The 22,368-nt window shown below is 39.2% G+C and overlaps 1 protein-coding gene across 1 annotated transcript; it reads right to left on the bottom strand.

Moving 5' to 3' along the window:
• Positions 1-341: 341 nt before the first annotated feature.
• si:dkey-183c6.7 (urea transporter 2) lies at positions 342-19,317 on the bottom strand. The gene is made up of 8 exons (XM_063469025.1): positions 19,191-19,317; positions 18,593-18,782; positions 17,969-18,097; positions 16,747-16,936; positions 10,972-11,119; positions 2,704-2,835; positions 928-977; positions 342-524 (listed from the first exon to the last, which is right to left on the bottom strand). Exons 1-8 carry the CDS (start codon positions 19,315-19,317, stop codon positions 342-344), a joined length of 1,149 nt encoding a protein of 382 aa, XP_063325095.1.
• Between the last annotated feature and the right edge of the window lie 3,051 nt (positions 19,318-22,368).

Raw genomic sequence — 22,368 nt, 5'->3', positions numbered from 1 at the left:
GTGCCTGTTTCTGTCGGCTTTGTGTGTCATTTGAGGAAAATAATACAGGGGGGTAATCAGAGTGGAATATTTGACATATTTAATAGAAATGGTCAGGTTTGAACACATACATTTATGTAAAGACTACTGAACATTTCACTACTGTGCCTTAATTGCCACACTGTGGGCAAAATATAGAATGAAGTCCTCCTTAAAGTGTTCAGTAAAGTGTTCACCATCTTTAACAAGCCTATGCTGACATGAGAATGTTTACCTAAAACTTTTATGGTCTAGTCCATCCAGCTAACAACATGAGAGTCCAGATACAGTACTGCGTACACAGGTGCATGTCTATCCTCACGCTACACATCTGTGCTCTCCCTTTCTTCGGTGTTTCCAGCTTCCCATTGGCTTCGCAACTGCAGGTTGCATTCCGGAGCTCTCACTTGACCAATCGGGATGCGGTACGCTGCTAAACTGCCGGTCAACAGCAACATCAGTGTGGCCACCAGAGTAGCTGCCCAGCTGCATGCTGGGAGACCAACCTTGGCAGAAAAAAAGAGAGAGGATCTTTAATAATGAATAAGACTGAAGTGAGACAAAATTTCATGTCCACTGCTTTTGGAAATTCTCCTTCTGCAATATGCAAGCTTTTAGGACACTGAATCCATAATTGTTTTTAGATTCAAAGTACAAGGATCGTGTATCTATTGTAACTACTTATTTGAAAGTTATAGTTATTTTAGTTACATTTGGTGACTCCTGTAAACACATCTAAGGCTAAAGAAAGTGATTTAAATTAGTTCCAATCAATTTGAAAGCTATATCCTACTTTGGAAGAATAGGAGGTTCTACAGACTATAAAACATGAGAAGCCAAGCTTGCAGGGAATCACCCTTGGGATCAGAAATGTGAAAAGGGTTGTGAAAGGCCTCTGTGTGTACTCACAGTTCCCATCAAATTGCTCAAAGCAATGTCAGCATATGCAGAGAAGAAGGCTGCGGAGGGGAGAAAAAAAAAAGATTAGGTCAAATATATCCTCCACATATTCACTCCCTATCACTCTCCAGGTTTCTGTCTCACATACTGCTCTGTGGTATTTAGTTGCACTTTCTCCTGACAGTAGACACATTACCAGCTCCACGTAAGGCCAATTTACCTAATGTGAGCAGATTAGGTCCCTTTTCAGAGGGGTCAGTACCCCTTTTTGCCTGAGATGCAATTTGATTCTGTATTTATATGTTAAAGATTTGAAAAGGAAACACATTCTGAATAGAAAGATAATCTGTCTATTCAGAATGCCTTTCCAGTTTATAACTGACACAATTAGAAATAATTGTTCAGTGTAATTACAGCTATTCAGCATGAAGGAGAGGAAAAAAGGAGAAGAGCAGTAATAAGTAGAGGGATAATGTAGAAAAGGGGGAAATAAACTGAATTAATGACAGGAAAGTGGAAGTAGTGTATGTACATAAATGGTGTGACTGCGGGTTAAATAAGCTGTTTATTTCATATGTATGTGGTCATTAATGGAGACATGCCATATTCTTCTTAAGGAGGGATGATTCAACATCAGAATGATCAACAAAAGAATTCATTTAGTGATGATTCACTGAGAAGAGCTGTGATGGAGTAAGTGACATTTTGATGAGTCAAAGGATATCAGCAAATTGAGCAAATTACATAAATGCACAAAAAAGAGGCCTTTCATTCAAACGGGTGAATATCTCAGAGACCCACATAAATGGTTTTATTGTGTTGGGCATGAAAAAAATCTGTCTTGTTTGTTTAAACCTCAATTTCCTCTCAAAGTAAGTTGGCTGCTGTGAGTATTACATATTACTATCAGGTTTTCGACACATGAAAACGTCTTATCAAGATGAATAAAAAAATAAATAAATTTGACTGCTTAAGCCCAGGGGTGGGCAATTCCAGGCCTCAAGGGCCGGTGTCCTGTAGGTTTTAGATCTCACCCTGGGTCAACACACCAGAATCAAATGATTATTTCATTACCAGGCCTCTGGAGAACTTCACGACATGTTGAGGAGGTCATTTAGCCATTTAAATCAGCTGTGTTGGGTCAAGGATACATCTAAAACCTACAGGACACCGGCCCTTGAGGCCTGGAGTTGCCCACCCCTGGTTTAAAGGGTTAAAGCTAAGTGACAGCCCGCTTTAATGCTTCAGCACCATGGACAGAGGCAACGGGAAGCTTACATTTGGACCAGTAATAATACTTTTGTTGCTCTCCAGTGGCATATTTAAGTACTGAGACTCACAATTACACAAGCAAAAAGATTGTTTTGCTGTTTTATTATTCCTGTAAGACAAATACAAGGAAGGTGACTTCATTTCAAGCACATATTATTTTAAAAATGGGAAACAATATGGTTGTATTGTTGTTGAAAGCCATTTTAAGCTGTTCTCTTATTTAAAAGGCGTCACCACAGCAGGTAACTCCACATATTCCATTTGTCAAATTTCTTGCACCATATTCCTGATACCCAAGGTACTTGTTTGGTAGGGCGCTTTTTCTAAGGCGAAAGCTATTGTGCATATTAGATTATACACAATGGCTAGAGAAGAGCATCCCCCAGAATAAATTTGTACTTAAATGCCATCTTACATCATTTGTTATGTAACTACAGCGTCATTTAACTGCCATTAGATACTTGAGACAACAGATAATAACTGTGCCTGTGTGTGTCTGTGTGTTTGTGTTACCACTGGCGATAGCAAAGAGGTGCGTCCACAAGCTGAAGATAAAGAATCCTCCAACAGCCATGCAGCCCAGAGCTCCATTAAACCCTGACAGACCTGAGTACAGAGATTCATGACGCACTGCCATGGACAAACCTGCCACACACATACACACAATAAGAGTCAATGAATGAGTCACACTTGTTCACAGATATGGTAATAACACAAGTGGAAATACACAAATAACAATTAATTACTGTATCCATCACTGACAAACTGAAGTACTAAATAACTGTCCATGTGGTGGTGCTATATGCACACTATTGTGTGGCTGCTCTCAGTGCAACGTGTAATTTGCGTGTAACCTAATAAGGACATTTTAATGTTTCCTGGCTGCTACTTCAAATCAACACACAGAAAGAGACAAAAACTGGTCCAGAGTAGAATAGAATAGAATTGGCCTTTATTGTCATTGTACATGTACAATGAAATTGTGGGTGCTCCACAGCAATAAAATATAAATAGTGGGCAGCAAGAATAAATAGCAAACAGGAGAATATATATACAATCAAGATACAAAAATAAGAGAAAAGCACAGATTAGAGAACAAATGTCACTAAATATCAACATTTCACTGAAGCTCGCAGAAGAGCAGTTAGTATTTTAAAGTCTTGTGTAACTGGGTTTACAGAATATGATGCATCACTAAGGTAACCGCTGCCAATTTGCCTGCTTTGTCTATTGTATTCCAGAATATTGCAGGTTGAATTGAGCCACTGTATGTCGACTGGGGCCACACCAAAGGGAATCTGCCTATTACATTTTCTTAACACTTAACATATCAGTAACATGCAGTTTTAGATTTGAAACAGAGAATAATATTCACATCTTCATCACAAGAGATGAAGTCATTTTGAGTTTGATGTCAAAGAGGCAGGTGGATTAAGACATGGTCAATGCCTTGCCTCTGACTCATGTGCACACGAGATATCCACAACAGTGTGACGCTGAAACTAAAAGCAAACTGCACAGGGGGCATGCTGACCCAGATAAATCTCTGCAGGGCCAAAAGCACTGACATTTTTTCTCCCTGGCCTCCGGCACCAGCTGCACAATGTCTCTCAACCTTCACAAGGGAGAATAACAATTTCAATGCAATGAAGTAAGAACACGTAGAGCCACTGAGTTCATCTGCAAAGGCCAAAAAGTTTTTTTTCCAGAATCAGTGAGCATGACAGTTAACATTTCTCTGAAATATTTAACCTTTGTTGAAATGTAAAAGAAAAAGAAAAAAGTATTGCAACACAGTGTTGTGGCGCACAATCCACTGACTGGTTGAGGCTTTTCTATGTGGAGTTTAATTGTTCCCTCTCTGTCTATGTGGGTTCTCTTCGTGTACCCCAGAATATGAGTGTGAATAGTTGTCTGTTTGTGTTAGTTCTGCAATAGCTTGGTCACCTGTACACGGTGTACCCCACCTCTTGCCCTGGGATAACCTCAGCCCACCTGTAACCCTGAATCAGATAAGAGGAAGGCAACAGATGGAGCTGGATGGATGCATCTTCAACCTTACATTTGGAGCAGATCTGACCTTTTGGAAAAGTTTTTGTGTTAGATTGTTTCCTGATTGATTATTTAAACTTTGCTCCATTGTCATACACCTAATTTGCAATGGCTGCATATTCACTTCCCTCATGTAGGTAAACACCTTTTAATGTAATGCATCCCAATCCATCAGCAGAATGCCAGCGATTGCTAATTAGTATGTCAGGAGATATTCTAATTACAGTATTGGACATATTCAAATGTTGACCTGTTGTAGATTGCAGATTAATAGTTAGGACACAATCGAAATAATTAATATTCATTTCAAGGACATACCAATATCAGCTTTCATGGCAATCTATCATGTACTTGTTAACAACAAGCTTTAACCTGTAAGTCATTAGAACACATTATGCCCACATTATGTTCATCAATGTGAAAAATAGTGTGATAATCCATCTAGCTTCTGAAATATTTCCATTCCAAGAGCCGCCCCAATATTGTGTCTAATCTCCAGTGCCTCCCCTCAGATCTAATGCAAGTGACTATATAAGCTGGATAAAAAGAGTGCATATTGCAAAGTTATTAGTAAATGGGCACCACGTAGCTCGTAAGATTCAGCACGAGCCCTGTAGTAGGAGTGATGGATTTTTAACTGTCTGGATATGTCGAATATTATAAAATAAATAACTGAACACGGTCTGGTTGTGAGGAGTGACCCTTTAATCCTCCATTTGCTCTTCTTATAAATCATTTACACACATGTGCACTAAGCTGGATGAGCTCCACTCCAATTTTTTTTATCTTTCAGACCCAGTAGAAACTCTTTAATGCCTGAAAATTAAAGATAATACACAGTGTAAATGCATGGTGACTGTGCGTGGTCGCTCTGATGCTGGTTTCACAGACTGTATTTTCCATGGAACTATCAATTTTGGTGGCTCATCTGTAGATTAATGACCCTCAGGCAGTGCTGTGATTGATTTCCTTATTACCAGGCATTGGCAGCAGCAGTTTAGCAGTCTGGACCCGAAGCAGACTGACCACACCCCTGTGGTGCTTCCTTACTCTGTGTCTGCTAGACTACTGGCTTCCACTCCCGTTTGCTTTTTCTCTTTTTACGGCCACCTCCTTCAGCAGCTGCTCATTAAACGCTTCACTTCCCTCTGCGCTCATCTTGTCTCTGCTTCCTTTCACACTCTCCATCTTTTATTCCAACCATTTTCTTTTGTTTCTCACATGCAGTACTTTTCTTGTTCCCTTCATTGTTTCCTTCATCACTCCTCCTTTTCCCACTTGGTCTCTTTCTACACCATTAAAGACTAATAGCTTTGATGGAGAAAGTCCCTGGAGGATACTAAATTTTTTTTTTTACTGTTTTTACTTCTTTATTCTTGTGTGTTTCTGGCTGTGAAACTCTCTTTCTGATGTCATCTGTGCTATCAGAATGAGTCTGAATGAGTATTCATATCATATTAAATCCAGTATGTCCTCTCTCCTTTTTTCTCCTCTCCTCCCTTTTCTTTTCCACATTCCTCCATTAACAGTGACTTGCAAAAAGAGTAAATGGTGGAGAAGTGAATTGCAATGAACTCATACGAACTTTGCATAATGTCTAACTTGGTATTTTGGCATTTGCCTCCTAAATTTCCTTTCCCACCCAGTGGACCCTCCTGACAAGACCGTCCTATGTTGGTAATAATTCTAATAAACTTGAGCACAAGATAGAGGAAGACACCGTACAATAAGCTGAAACATTAACTTGTTAACTTTAATAGCAGGAAATTAACAAGGGGGGGGGGGGGGGGGGGGGGGGGGGGGGGGAAATGGGTGCTATCCTAGGTACCATAAGGTAAGAGGCAGCAACAGCATAATAAAGCTATAAAGCTGGAAATTCTGTTTCAGGTGTGCCACCCCAATATTTTTAGTGGCCATACCCATGAAAGTAATTCTGGAGGCGCTGATCCTCTGGGCTTCATGCAACTAGTGACTCATCCTTTGATGTTTTTAAGGGGGAAACTGTTTGGGATGAACATAAATTGACTGAATGTGGACTCAAATCATAACGCTCTCCAGGGTTCAACAGTCTAAGCTTCAGATGGAACTGTTTATCTTAGCTTTAGTAGTACTTTATATTACAGCTTGGTAATAACATGGTAATAATGGAATAATAATGTGGAGACAATATTACTATGAAATATAGTAGAAATGGGCAGTTTTTCTTTTTGCTTGTCTGATTCATGGTTATTGCTATAGTTATTTGCTGGAAATCATTATACCTTTGGAAATTTCCATTATGCTATTATTACTATGAACTTTAATAGAAACATGCTCTGACTTTATAAACAGAAATTTCAGACTGTTCAGCTCAGCCATTCACAGAAAATACTTCATTTATGTCATTAAGCTTCTTATGTAATACCCAAAGGTCTGGGACCACTGGTGTACAGTTTGACCATAATTCTGCCAAGAGCCTAAATAAAATCACAATAGCAGGTGTTGGCGTTTACGTTACACTCTAATTTGATATATTTTAAACATCCCTATGCATTACAATACAATTATACTACATGTCACAAATAAACATCCTTCTCCTTCTTCTTCCTCCTTTCTTTTGTTCTTCTCATTCTACGTTATGCAAAATCACAAATGCAGATGTGAGATGTTTACTCTAAAATAGGCTCCCATTGTGTGGTTTCACATTTGATGATACATTTATTAAAGAAACCAGAGTTAAGAGTGAACCCTAGTTGACTTCTCTGATGCCTCACCTTTTCTTTCCTCCTGTACCTGATACACAATATGAATGCAGCAGAAGGTAGACAGGCTATGGCCTACATAGAGCCCCTGATCTCCTCCTCCTGAAATCCCTCATGGGACTAGTTTACAGCACAATCCTTTGAATGACAGCTCTAAAAATGGCCTCACACTCTCTCCTCTCCAAGTCTGACCCATGCTTCTGTATCTTTCTGCCTCCTTCTGAAGACATTAAAAGGCGAAGAAGTTGTTAAGCTGAGACAGCCTCAATGATTTCATCAGCCTGCCAATAAAATACACATTTCTGTCACATCTGCCACCTGACTGCCTTTTGATCTCCACACATTTAGCACTACAGTAATTTTTTTCTGTTTTTATTTATGTTTTTGTCACTGATTTCATACTTTGTAAGTAAAAAACAAAACCCAAACAAACAAACAAAGAAATTAATTGGTGACATTTAGTCCATAGATGAATTATACAGTTTTTAATTCATACTTTTACTTGCATTCATACAGTATGCCACAAAATTGAGTACACCTCTCACATTTTTGTAAATACTTTTCATGGGACAACACTGAAGATATGAAAGTTTGATACAATGTAAAGAAGTGTACAGCTTGTATAACAGTGTGAATTTGCTGTCACTTCAAAATTAATGTCTAAACGTTGGCAACAAAACATATTTACAAAAAATGTGAGGGGTGTACTCACATTTGTGAGATACTGTATATTTTTTTAAAAAGCACATGATTTCAGGGTTTAGGTAGTAAGCCTTAGTATTTTAACAAAAATAATAAAATGTTTTCTTTTCAAAACACTTTGGGTTTTTTGTTTGGTTGTTTTAGTTTCTTTGTTTTTGTTCACTTTCTTCTTTTTTTTTTTTTTTAGTTTGTTTTTGTTTTGTTATTTACTGTTTTATTTTAACCAGAAATCTAAACTTACAATCCACCTTTACATTCCAATTTTATATTTGATTTTGTTTGTTTGTTTTGTTTTTTGTTTGTTTGTTTTGTTTTGTCTGGGTTTTGTATAGGAAATCTAAAATAAAAATGTTTACACCTAGTTAATGAACTTAATTAAAACAGTGCTTACTGATCATTGTGTATCTTACCAGCTAGTGGGTGAAATATCACAAAAGATTATCGGTTTAATTATCTTGTCCAAATAAAGATACAAGGTCAATCCAAGGTTCCCAATAGTTTACAAGCTTGTTCTCTTCTTAAAGTAAATACCAGCTTCTTCTTTTTTTTATCACATGTGTCATGAATTATAATAATTCAGTCCTCAAATGAAGGAAAGTGTGTTGTCAATTACTACTTTACTTTACTTACTCCCTACCAGTAAAATATTGTGCAATACACAGCGAGAGAGAGAGATATGCACATTGCTCTTCTGTGCTGCATTTTCAAGCATGTTTATCTTTTGTTGTTTCTCTCCCTGTCACTTTTTTATTTCATTTACTCAGGTCAGGCCTTATCCTTACTTTCCCTTCAAAACTTATAATACCCTTTCTCAGTTCTCTATCTCCATTTGTTTTGTCTCCTGACACTGATTCTTCTATTCTTGTTCTGATTCTCTGCTGAACAGGATTCAGTTGTAAGTTTAACCTTGTAGCACTTATTCACACTCTTAACTGTCTCAATTGTTGCCGCTGTGACTTCTTTTCTTTCGGTGTGTGGGTGTTCATTTTACATTTATTCAGAGCTTCTGGTTCACCAAACAATACCAAGAGGTTAATTGCTGCTTATAATTACACAGTAAATGTTATGAACTTTTCACATGACTGTATATACAGTATAGCGCAACATGCCATTTATTTAATAGTTAAGAACAACTGTGGAGATCTGTGACGCAGAGGAATCTGAGACATCAGACTTTTGTAGACAAAAAGTACAAAAACAATAAATGAAATTTAGTTTTATTCTTTTTGAGAAATGTGTTGCCTGGCAGATGTATAGTAAGCCAATTGCAGTAACAACAGCATTTAAAATTAGGAACAGGATTGTTTGCTGGATAAGAGCATATTTTAGGCTAGCAGCTAAATTTTGGATTTTGCAGCAGCTGAAATGTTTCTGATGGAGCCCTAAACTACAGGTGTCCAAAAAAGTGAGTGACTTTCATGTTAACAAAATACTTCAAATAGCTTAATATGGTTAAAATATGACTAAAATTCTAAAATCACCAAGAGCAAAAGCCGCATGACAAAAAAATGAAGGAAAGAAGAATGGATCACAGAAAAAAGAGAGAATGCACAAATAGCAGTGAGAGAGACTTTGGCATTTTGTCTGTCTGCGTTTAGCTGCTACGCTACCTCAGGCTGCTTACTCTTGGCTCTGTCTCCTACACAATCTCATTATAGTCACATCCCTTTGATTACTTTCCCATCACACAGTTGTTTTTATTGCAGCAGTCTGTGTGGTTGTTTGTGTTTGTGTGTGTATGTGTGTGTTTCTGCACGCCTGTGTGTATGTCCCTGCCACTGTTAGCATGTGTCCACAAGTTTGTGTGAGTGTGTAGCTGTACCAGCTCACTCCCACTCTTCTTTTTTTATTCTGTATGACTCATAGCTACAAACACACATGATGTACACACACACACACACACACACACACACACACACACACACACACACACACACACAGTATTTTAGGACACTGTACTAAAGTTACATGTGGCTGGAATCAGTGCTGAACGTCCAGCATTTCTCATTCTTTTGTGCTAACAGAGTCAGAGTGAAGCAGATATAAGAAGAACACAGTGCCACAGCCCTGTGGGTTTGTATATAAGCCAGCAGTATTAGTGCTCTGCATGGCTAATTGCTTTGTGTTTTATTTAGCTTAGTGCGCACAAGCTGCTGGTGCTAACAGTTTTTTTTTTATACATCTGCTGCTGACATGTCTTATTTTCAGAGCGATGCATGAACCTAACCTGAAACTGACCTCATTAAAACACACATTCATGTGGCACTTCGCATGCAGACATTTACGTCTTCAGGTCCTGGCAGAGGCATTTTGCTTTTGGGCACAAGTGTGACTACATGCGTAACACCAACTTTGACACATTGTTTCACAAACCAGTAAAGCATGATAAAGCATAGCTTTTAGGCCAAATCTGTTAATATAACAATAGAGTAACAGAGTTTTCCAGTATATTATGTGTAAATGTTAATGACTGAGTTGGGATTATAATCATGCTTCCACCTGGGTATCAATCTCAAGGCATGTAAGTTACTGTAGGATAATTGTGTGAATAAGAATATGAATAATCTGTATCTTCCAGCCTTGTAATTGATTTGCAACCTGTCCAATGTGTGCATTTTTCCTAAAGTAAACTAAGGCAGGCTCAGATGGATAAACAATGGATTCACAATTTGTAAAATCACAGAGAGCAGAGCATGAAACAGACCTAGAGCAGCTCTGTAGGGAACCATGAGCTACTCCAAATTTCAGTCTGACTGAGGCCTTATTTCTCTTTGAGCTTTGTGTCTTATATTTACAGTGTCTTCAAGAAAGGCCTAATAGGCTCAAAAAAGGCAGACTTTAAGTCCTTTGTGAAGGTAAATTGGATCCTTCTACCCTCCCATAACACAATCAAAACTACCTTGTGATGTTTACTTCTCCCCTCAGTAAGCATAAATGTCTTTCTTATAGTTTGTACTGCTGGCTTTCTGTCATAAATATTGTCTCATGCTTGGAAATGGTACCCCAGAGCCACTGAGGACATTGTTACACAACTATTTTCACACAGTAATACTCGCCTCCTCACATTTTCCTGTGAAGTTTAGGAGTTCCCTGTAAGTGGTGAGCTCTAAGGTGATGTATCATACAATGAAATGCTGACAAGTTGATCCCAGTATCACTGAAGACTGTGTTAAATTGGGATTTATTGTGAGTGGTGCATTTGTATGATGCACAAACAAATGCAATAACACTTTTCTCTCTCCCACTCCTCCCACGCAGCCACATGAGCACACAGATTGAAACCAACCGGTCAGCGTTCCTACTGCGGATCCCAGCAGAGCATGGACGGCGAGCAAGGGGGAGTAGAGGAAAACAGCTCCCAAGATGAGAAGGGACGGTCCCAGGTCCCCACAGGCAAAGATCTGACCCACTCCAAGAGGGATGCCACGTATTACCTGGACAAAGAGAGGACTTAGGGGATTATTTGCTTTGATTTTATTACCTAGCATACTGAAGAGCATTACACAGAATTTATATAAGTTGCAAGAGCAGAAACACTCTCACAAAAACATAATAACACAATGGTTGAAATAACCTCAGTGACTTTCTTGCAGCTTAAATCAGCATTCTTTTTTTTTTTACCAACATTCACACACACCCATGCTGCATCCAAACCAGTTAAATGAAGAGTTTCCATGGTGATGTGCTGGTGCACCTGCCTGTCGCGGATATTTACAAGTCATAAACGGTCTTTCATTATATTGCTGTAACTCTTGCATGCGTGCCTGTGTATGCGTGTGTTTGTGCAAGATTAAATACACTGTCAGTGAAGTGCAGCCAGAGCACCATCCTCAGCAGAGTGACTGAAGCCGAAGACATCAAATATAAATAGGATCGACGTCATCACCATCTCTGGAGAGAACCAGAGGAAACATGAGTGAAAGAAAGCATGGAGGAGGAATTGGAGACTGATGGAAGAAAAGTAAAACAGAGAGCAACAGAAAATAAATACTGGATAAAAAATGGGAAAATTAGGAAGAGGAAAGAAGAAGTAGCAAGGAATATGAGAATGGGACTGGATCACAGTGACCTTGTTCATTGTAAACTAAAGGGAAGGAGAGAGATAAAGAAGGAAGAAAGGAGGAAGGAGATTTGCACAGCAGAGCAGGGAAACAGACTGGAAGGAAGAGAGGCACAGAGATGAAAAGAAAGATTTAGAGGTTTTAAATCTCATAAGTAACAAACAAAAAGGGAATCTATTAAATTAAAAGAACAGCTTTTTATGCGATGAAAGACAGACAGATGGAGTGAATCAGAAAGGAAATAATGAAATATGTCTGAAGGAGGGAAAGCTGGAGAAACTTTGATATGTGGGGAAAAAACAGAAAAAAAGAATCTGAGGTGATGGAGCTGAAAGTTGTGGAAAGTAATTATTTAGTGTGAGGGACAAAGTGTGCCACAGGGTGTGATGCTTGTTAATGGAATCGTGTGTAAATCTTGACTCCATATTCAGGACACCTTACAGTGCTGAAGGCTTTAAGGCAGCATGGCTAATCTAGTTTATACAACTTTGCAGTTACTTTGCATATCGTCGTGTACAGAAATGCACTTTAGGCAATGTGCTAAAAAAAAGAAGAAACAGCTTCAGTCTGTAGTCTCTGTCAGATAGCTTCATACCAGGAAGCCTGCTTACAGGTCTTCTAAGGTCATGTCCCTGCCTTCAGTGTTTTGTTAGCAGGGGATTGTTATTTTCTTAAAGAAATAATGAAGCAAAGTCATGCACAAAAACTGAAAGAATGTCTCTCGGCTCCAGTGGATGAAAGCTGAAGTCAAAGCACAGGAGCCAAAGACTGAAGTTCCCTAAATGGACACTTGAGGCTGATTCCAAAGGCTATTCAATTCCAGCTGACTCCCATGTTAAAATGCTCAAATTTGCATATGCATTAAGCTGGTGTAATAAATCCACGGCACACCCGACCATACGTTCATGCTTTCCAGCATACTTTATTCACGGTTGCTGTTTTAACAATACTCGGGTGCAGCTTTCCAGATCACCACCAAACACATCACCAACCACAACACACACTCAGGACCCAGTGCTATTTACGTAGGGCGATGCAGCCGATGCAGCTCCGGTGCGTTGGCTTCTCCTGCAGCTGCGCCTCACCTGACTACTGCACTGACTAATGCATTTGGTATCTATATGTCATTTTCTCTTTTGTGGCAACAACACATGGGATAAAATCAATCCCTTTTCTTCTGATTATCTGGGTCATGGTGGCCTATCCCATTTGCCATAAGGTGAGAGACAGACAACCATTTGCATTCACATACTCACCTATGGATAATTTAGAGTCACCAATTAACCTAACTACATGTCTTAGGCCTGTGGGGAGAAGCCAGAGTACCCAAAGAGAACCCATGCAGACATGGGGAGAAGATGCAAACTCCACACAGAAAGACCCTCGGCCTGACTGTGGATTCAATTCCAGAAATTTCTTTCTGCGAGGCAAGAGTGCCACCACGCCAGCATGTTGCCCAACAGGGAATAAAATATTCATATAAACCGAATTAAGGCTTGAGGTCATGCATGGGTTATTGGGCTTGTTAATGCATAACTCCTCTTTGTCCTCTTTGTTTGACAGATGGGTTCAAACTATGCTCTTGGTTATCTTCTAGACATAACCTCAGCTAATTGGAGTCACTAACCTGCACCTTTTGACCATGTTTGTGGTGCTGGTTGTCTGACAAACAGCATGAATTGCTGTGAGGTTAATTGTACTAACGGCCCAGGAAAGAATCTGGAGCGCCAGTTTCATTGAGAAAGCAGTCTGTGCTGACTCCGAGTGTGCTTTGGTAAAATGAAAAGTAAAAATTAAAAATAATGCAAGTTAGCTGATAATTTGGCCCTCAACCTTGATGTTTGTAAATTATTTCCTTTGATATAAACCCCCCTTCCACCAGTCAAGGACACTCTTGAGAAAGCAGTCACATCAGTGTCAGAATCCACAATCATGAAATGCCCTCATGAATGGCTGCAAGTGGAAATGATGTGTTTACTGATGATGACAGAAATAACAGGATGAGATCTGAAGTGTGCAGGGCTTTACTTTCTGCTCAGTTTCAGCCAAATGCTGCAAAATTAATCTGACAGAGTTTCACAGCGCAATGATAATTGCACAAAGCATACTGCAATGACAACACAGGAGTTTCTCATCACAAAGAAATTGGATATTCTTCCATGACCAAGTCAGTGACCTGATGTCATGCCAGCGTGTTTGGTGTTTCTCTGTGTGAGTCTATACAAAAACATGTTTTAGTATATTTTTAAACTACCAGATTGTAAATATAGCATAAACCTAGTTGTTAAGACATTATAATATCCTCATAATCACAAAGCTTTTCTGATTTGGGTCACTTAATTGGGTCTGCCAAAGATTGAATGGAAATTTAAATTCAGTCGCTGTGTAAGTGCTGAGATGCCAGCTGGCTCAATGAGATCAAAAGCCGAGTACAGCAGCTGGTAAGAGTCTGGATTCCTGTCTTGTGAGAAGCAGCTCAAGGGAAATGCATTTCATTTGAATTCACTAGATGAAAGGAAATAAATTCCTTACAAAGGTACACTGTTCAGCAACTTGTAGACAGTCTACTATACTTTCAGCTTCAAATTCAGGAGTAAGTTCTCACTTCGATGTTTTGTCTTTTTGTCCCTGACTGCTGAGCCCCAAGTTCCCAAATCCCCACGAACCCCCACCTCAGGCCACCCACCTACTCCCAAACTTACTGGGAACCTGATTAGCACTCCTGATATTTAAACCATTCATCACAAGTCCAAGCCCTTTCTCTCCATAGAAACGGAAAAGAATACAATTAAAACCTTAACGTTCATAAAGAGCTTAACCTGTGCAATCACATTCTCCCAGCAAAAATCATTAGTTGAAACAGTTTTGACTCATTATAATTTCCAAACAGGAGCACCACCACTGACTGTTGCTAAGTAACTGGTGAGTCATAGCTGGCTGCTCTTATGCATATAGTGCTCCCAGTTACTTGTTCACTCTGGAGACCAGGCTGCAACATGATGCGCACTCTTAGGATAACCCTGGCCTTAGTTAAGCTTGGTTTCTCTCTTTTTTTCTTCATTATATATCCTACCAACTTCTAATATTTCCCTTTGTGACTGCAAATGATCAGCACCTCTTCTTTTTAAATGACTTGATGAGCTGCCTTTTTAAGATATTTTACTGGAAATCCTTATGATGTCAGCTCATCAGTAACAGAAATCCAGTTAATCAATAACGTATTTTGATACTTCTCAGGTAGAATTTCATAAAACCAATCAAGTGGCTAATGTGCCAGTGGGACTAAAAGTGGAGCGATTAGGCACTCCCTGGCTACTTTGTTAGGTACACCTGTTCTGCTGCTTAGTAAAAGAAATATCTAATTAGCCAATCTCATTAAAAGCTCTCAGTATATTTAGGCATGAGAGAGAAGAAAGAAGAAATATCAGAGAGAAGAAAGCTGATTTAAGTGACTTTGAATGTTTCATCATTGTTTGCACCAGATACACTGGTCTTAGGATCTCAGAAAATGCTGATCTGCTGGGATTTTCCTGGAAAACCACCTTTAGGGTTTACAGAGAATGGTCCAAGAAAGCGACTTTACCTATTAGATCACTGTAGGGAAAATGGCCACATAGCTGCAAACTGATAGGAAGGAAACAGTAACAGTGTCCACTCTTTACTGTCAAAGTAACTCTGAAAACCTGAACCATGTAGAAAGACAAGAGAAAAGTGGAAAAACATTGCCTGTTTTGATGAGCCTTGATTAATGCTGCAACATTTGGATGGTAAGATCAACATTTGGTGGGAAAAAAATGAAGGCATGGCTCCATCCTGCATTCATGTTGTTTCCAAGTGTGGGTTAAAATTGTACAAACTGTACAACCTTGTCCTGTAATTGCACTTATCATTTTTTCATATATGTGGGTTTGTCTATCTAGAAGAAAATGGGATCATACTAAAATTAATTAAAACTTTTCCCATGGTGCACTTCGAATGCATTCACTGCTGAACTCCAAATCTTTTTAAAAAATGTCTTTGCCAGCATATTTTCACTATTTAATATTTACACCTCTGGCACATCCTGGATAAGAATATTAGTTTCCTCTCTACTAGTCTCACAGCACCATTAACGCTCAGCAGAGAGCCACATTTTAAGAAACTGTGACTTGCCTTTATCTGTGTGGGATCCTACTCCTAATGGCATCAATGAGATGTAGTGCTGTAATAAAGTTCTCCCAATGCATTGAGCACAGCCCACCTGTGTTCTGGATCATTAAATGATCCTCTTCTCAAAATAATGTTACTGTAAATCTGACTCTCCCGTGTGACAATCATCACTGAAGTTAACAGTATCACTAGCGCCAGTGAAATATGGCTGGCACGAAAGACAGTTGTTGTTATGGTAGATGTTAGAGAGTTTGATTTTTTGTTTATGTACTGTTACATAGTTTATATGACACTTAATACTTTTTTTATTAGTCTGAAATAAATGTACTAGTCGCATTTGGCACTAATTATATCAGTGAGAACAGCCAGAAAAACACAAATGCCTCTTTTTGTAATGAAATACCAATAAACAGTACCACATACTCTAGGAAATGGCACCTGAGTGAGTAGATGGGGTATAATGGGTGATTGTGCCAGTGGGACTGAGTCAACACAGTCAGACTGAAAACCAAGATGTCAACTCTTACATGAACTCAAACATCTAAAGCCTGAGGCAAATAATGCACCTGGACATGGCTAGATGATATAAGACTGACAGCAGCGAGCAAATGAATAATTCATTTTCATGAATTGTGCCAGACTTTCTGTCCCAGTATGAAAGTAACTCAAACATCAAAAGGGTGACAGGTATAAAAATGTGTTACAGTGTAGCCTTCAATATTTTGGTAATTCTTATTCCATATCTCAAGGTTTTAGTGGTCAATTCCAGACTGATAGTTGCATCTCTGTGCCTTCACGTAATTACTTCTATCAGACAGAATACCAGTTCAGAGGTTTTACATATTCTTTACCTGTAATGCTATGAGCTCTGTAGCATTGGGCTCCAGGGCCCCTGGTGGTTTTACTGAGTGGTGTGGAAAATAGGGGTGTTCTGGGCCAGTACACAGGAGGTAGAGGATGATAATAATGTTGAAGGGAAACACGGCAGCAGGCAAGTCCCAGCGGTCTAAAAACGATGAGAGTCCGCTAAACAGAAAAACACTGAAAAAGGAAAAGAGAAAGGAAGAAATAATTAGAAATAGAAATAATTTCTTATTGAAATAGACAAAATTACACTGGTAACTTATTGATGTATGCTCTATCATCCAGGTAAGAAAAACCCAGAAAGTTTATTATGTTCATCTGGACTTTTCAGTGGGAGACACATTTTGTCACTGATGCAGTCACTTCTTTTTCTTGAATATCCTGTTGACTGACTACTCTAGATCTCAGCACAGACAACTCATGATGGGGAAGCTTTAATCCAATGTGCTTTGTTTAAAATATGCATTACTGCACTGAGAAATTTAACTACTTCATCTTTGTTCATTTTTGATAAGAAAATAATGATAATGATAATGATGAACTACTTTTTTCTGAATGACACCAACCTTAACATTTGTTAAAGTCTGGAAAATGCCTGAGGTGGTGGGTATGTGAAAATTACTCCCTAAAAAGAATCAACTAGCTAATGTATCAATAAATAACAAGATGTCTTTTAAAGAATATATAATCTCTGTAGATCAGCTGATCTAAGTGCCAGCCTGCATCACTGCTGGCTCAGCTGATACACTTTTTATTCATTCAACCGGCACCTCACATTTACAGCATGCTATTTAGCCAATATGCTTTAGCTTGCCTACAGTTGCTTTGCATGTGCAGGCTGCTTTGCAACCCATCTCCACGTCAGCTCCTCCTTTCATGCTATATTTGGATTAATCAGTGTCATATTTGTTGACCGCGATTTTCACATGTACAGTACATATAGAAAGATGGGGAAGTTCGCAAACAGAGTCAGATATAAAAGATATGAACGACTGCAGACAGAAGGAAAAATCTTCTTTTGAATTTGGAGAATCTGACTGAAAGGACATCATGAATGACAGCCATTCCCTTACCTGAACCATTAACCTTGAGAAACTTTGAGAGTTGAGAAAGCACTCTGAGGAAATACTACTACTATACTATACTATGCTAAAAATGGACACACAAGAAGGCAATATGAAACAATGAGTCCGTGTATGTGTTTCTTACCATGTTGCTGACCCCAGGAAGACAGGCAGCAGGAGCCACCAGTACCAGTCTCCAGCTGAGCTAAACACTCCCATCAGCAGAGACACCAACATGCCATTAAAACCATGATGACCTCCCGCCACCTCAACACTATACACGCAGACACAGAACAGGAATATTCACATATGACGATTACATTTTGCATGTGGAAAATTAAAAAAAAATTTAAAAACCTGAAAGGTAATAAATCTGTACTGTTTTTCTGTAAAGCAATACAAATTAACAAAGCTTTAAATAGATTTTAATGGGTTCTCAAGAAAAATAAAATGTTCAGTTCAGTTAATGAGCTGAGGTCCATGGGTGACATTAAATTTTCTTTGCATGTCAAAGTTAAAAATAAAAATAAATGCGAGGTGGTGTGTATGCAGGGCTTATAGTTGTGGAGCTGAACTATTCTCATGAATTTTAAGTAGAAGCCCCGATCAATAGCGAACCTGAGTAGATTACAAGGTCAAAGGTTAAAGAGGATATGTTTTATTTATGTGCTTTTAGAATGACCAAAGCATTAAATATGGACACATAAATGTGCACTGCTTTCAGCTTCTGTAGTGCTGCTTGTGTTTGTGCATTTCTATATCATCCCACCTGTCTTGTCCTGTGATGACAGCTGTTAGCGTGGAGGCCAATACTCCCAGAGTTCCCAGCAGGCCCTGCCAGAGGGAATCCCAGTACAGGGCAGCCAGGATGAGACCACCACTCAGCGGGTTGTTGGCCAGAATTACCCTGGTCACCCCTCTCAGGCCACAGACTACCAGCTGTAGCACAAATGACTTGTCTGAGGACACATGAGGAAAAAAAAGGTCCCTATAAATAAACAGCACTTCACAGCAAGATGCTTGCAGATGTAAAAGTGGACTGAAAGAGGCGAGTGCAGCTTTCACAAAATTTCAACCGCAGTTGGATTTCTTGTTGCTAAGTCAGGGTTTTATAGCAGAATCAAAATAGGATTTTAATGATAATTTTGTTCCAAGTTGGAGAAAAAGTGTGACAGTATTCTCTGTGGGAGTCGCATGATGATTACATCTGCGTGTTTTAATGGTGATGTAAGCATTTCTGAATCATTTAGTCATAATTATGGTAATTTAGCACTTCCTCTAGAGGCAAAGTTTTGCGATTAATTACATTAAGATTAGTATTAAAAGAAAAGGCTTCCGGATGACATGTATTGTGAGTGTTTTCCTACCCTTCATGTACTTATCCAAGTGCTCCATGTCTCCACTGCACAATAGCAGGCCATTCAACACACGCCGACTGAAGCTGGCACGGGTCCTGCTGGCCTCCTCCATCTCTGTTTTGGTTTCTATCCACATCCCTGCAGCTGCTGGGCCACACCAATACAAAACGTGGCAAATGGATAATAATTATGCTGCAATACTTCTTCTTATTTGCGACTCTTTTTGTTCTGTTCTCATCTGTGTTTGTTCCTCTGTTGGTTCTTTCCTTCCGCTCCCTCTGGTTCATCTCCACTCTCCTTCGCCTCCCTTGCTCTCCCCCTTCCCTTTCCAGTGCGGTTTAAGGGGGTAACTTATAAACCGGGGGGTAACGTATTCACACAGCTTTCGAGCACAGTGCCAGAGACGAACAAAGTCCAACAAAATCAGAGGAAGAAGACTGGTCCGTCTCTTGCTCCATTGTCCTCTCTTTCTCCTCTCTTCAGCCAGCCCCACTCTGACATCTCATTACCTATTGTTTGTTCATTTAAGCTACTCATCCACTTTTTATTGCAGCATGTGTGTGAATGTTTGCCTTTCCTTATTTGTAAAGCCATTTGTGGACCTCATGTTATCTGATGCTTTTCCAAAAGGTGTAACATATAATCCAGATCTCTGTGCTGCTGTGTCCTCTCTGAGAAAGATATAGGAGAGGAAATGTTGTTGACACCAAGTTCTGGAAGTTCTGAGCAGCACTTGCTTTGCTTTTGACTTCCTGTTGACGTCATTTTAAAGAAGATCCATACCAGAGCCATAACAAGACACTACTGCTGCCTTGAAAAGTCTTTTCCCCCCACTCCAATTTTAGAGCACTCTGAGTTAAGAGAAAGGTGTGTATTGCTGTTTTAAGTGTGTGTATACCTGTAAATCTTCCAGGTTTGTAGTGGCTTACAACTCACAGAATGACCTAAATATCAGAAAAATGCTTTGATTTGACATCTAAGCTTGAGAAACAAAAGAACGCGACTCTGTGGAGACTGCATAACAAGTTGTGCGCTTGTGTGTGTGCATGCACGGCAGTTGTTGCACATCCATTAGCAGGCCCAAAGTGGAGCAGGTGAAAGCAATAGCAGAATGGCACACATCATCTCCAAAAGTGAATCTTTTCACTTCATCTGAAGCAGAAAAGCAGGGATTCAAAAGCCGTGTGTTTGCAGGTGGGAATTTCTGTGCCATTCAAGAACCCCTGACAGCTCATCTCTCTCTCTCTCTCTTTCTTGCTTCCTCTATCTCCCACGCTCTATCCATCTTTTATTTGCTTCAATAAATACATCCACTTCCCTCTGCTTGTCGCTGCTCCTTGGCTCATTTCATCAATCACAGACGATGGAAGAGAGCTACAGATGGATACACAGCCGAGTGGACTGTAATAAGAGGAAGGAAAATGCTGGACCTGCAAATGTGGTGGTTTTATAAAGACACACGTAGCCACAGGTCTACAGCACATGAGGACAAGCCACTCGTGCACTGATATGCATATTCTTATTCTTCTAGTTGGGTTTTTGTGTTTACTTTACTACAGACTCAATTTAACAGAGGCTGAAGGTCACTGAGAGCATAAACACATCACACTCAGAGGGTGGAGCCTTACAGTGAAGTATGAAGTATGGACTTATCTGCATTAATGTGTTACTTGTGTGTTGTCTAGTAACAGAAAATTGATCAAATGTGGGAGGAGTCAACCAAAAGACCTTTGCTCTGAAGAAACAGACAGTTCCACCAGAATGGTTTTGTTAAGTAACTTGTACAGTGACACAGAGAAGTGTGTGAAGTCTGTAGAAATACACTGTACAATGTGTGTGACAGACAGAAAATCTGCACATAACAATATTGTGTCGGTTTTGTTGTACTCCTTTGTGTTTCTGTGGTTTTACTTTCCCTGCCACCCTGCATGTTTTCTTGTGTTAGTTAGTTTTATAGTTTGGTTACTTCAGGTTTGACTTTGACGCTTACGTTTCTCATGTGCCTTACTGTTATATTTACTTCCTGCCTTTGTTTTTATTCCGTTTTCCTTAATTGTTTCCACCTAGGTCTCCAACTAACTTTTTTACCAGTTAGCTATTCTCATGTCCTTCTGTCTTCTTTCAGATCATCTGTTCACCCTCCTGTTACTCTGTTTCTTATCCTCCTCCTATGTTCCTGAGGTTCTTTGTACTCTGCTTACTTCTTTGTATTATTTTGTGTCTTGGGTTTGTATTGTATGGGTTTTTTGTAGCTATTCTGGCTGTCAGTAAGTACGTATCCTGCCGGACTCTATTTGAGTATACTGAAATGTAACAGTTTAAAATACAAAATTATAAAAATATTCTCACCATAATCCGTAATATCTATCCCAGAGTCTGTGCCCTACATTCTACATGAATACAGCTGGATTTGCACTACCATTTTTTATGATTGAGAAGGAGAGAAAAAAGTGTTAAAAACTGTAGTTCCTTGACTACAGGAGTATTCAGCCCCCATACACTTCTCTGTTAAAATGCATACTTTTACAGTAGAAATAAAGAATTTTTTAGCTTTGGACAAAAAAAAAAACAACAGTTTTGGTCCAGAGCTAATTTCACCTTTCATGGTAGTTATACATAGCTGACTTTAATAACTTCCTTATTGTTGTAATGTAGCCATGGTGAGTAGATAATTGCACTACACTAGTTATGATCATTTCTAGATAAGAACAAACACACAAACAAACAAACAACATCAACATATTACTAAATCAAAAAGCTAAAACTGAGGCTACAAACTATTGCCCATCTTTTATTTACAGTTAATGAGAGCTATCTTCAGCAGTGTCCTCACTCATAACAACATATGGGCTAACCCAATACATCTCCACAGTTTAATGTCTTAGACCAAAAGTGATAAACTGGATGGTCTCAGTACATTTTTTCAACTACACACCATTAATGTCACGTCAACATCCACCAAGAACAGAGCAAAACAGAAGTACCAGCAACTGCTATACACATCGAATGGACACATTATGTTTTGCAAGTATTAGGGTATTAATCTGAGGTTTCAGATAAAGAAAGCTACCAATCAGAACTAAAGTGTTTGAATCAGTTTCCAGAAATGCCCTACAGCCACTAAAGTATCTAATTACTGAAGTGGCTGAAAGAATCCAATCTTCAAAGCAAATGGAGCATGAGGCCC

This window comes from Pelmatolapia mariae, linkage group LG3_W (genome assembly GCF_036321145.2).
Source record: "Pelmatolapia mariae isolate MD_Pm_ZW linkage group LG3_W, Pm_UMD_F_2, whole genome shotgun sequence".
Taxonomy (NCBI): domain Eukaryota; kingdom Metazoa; phylum Chordata; class Actinopteri; order Cichliformes; family Cichlidae; genus Pelmatolapia; species Pelmatolapia mariae.
Note: the sequence above shows the minus strand (reverse complement) of the source record. Positions and strands in the feature narration are given on the sequence as shown.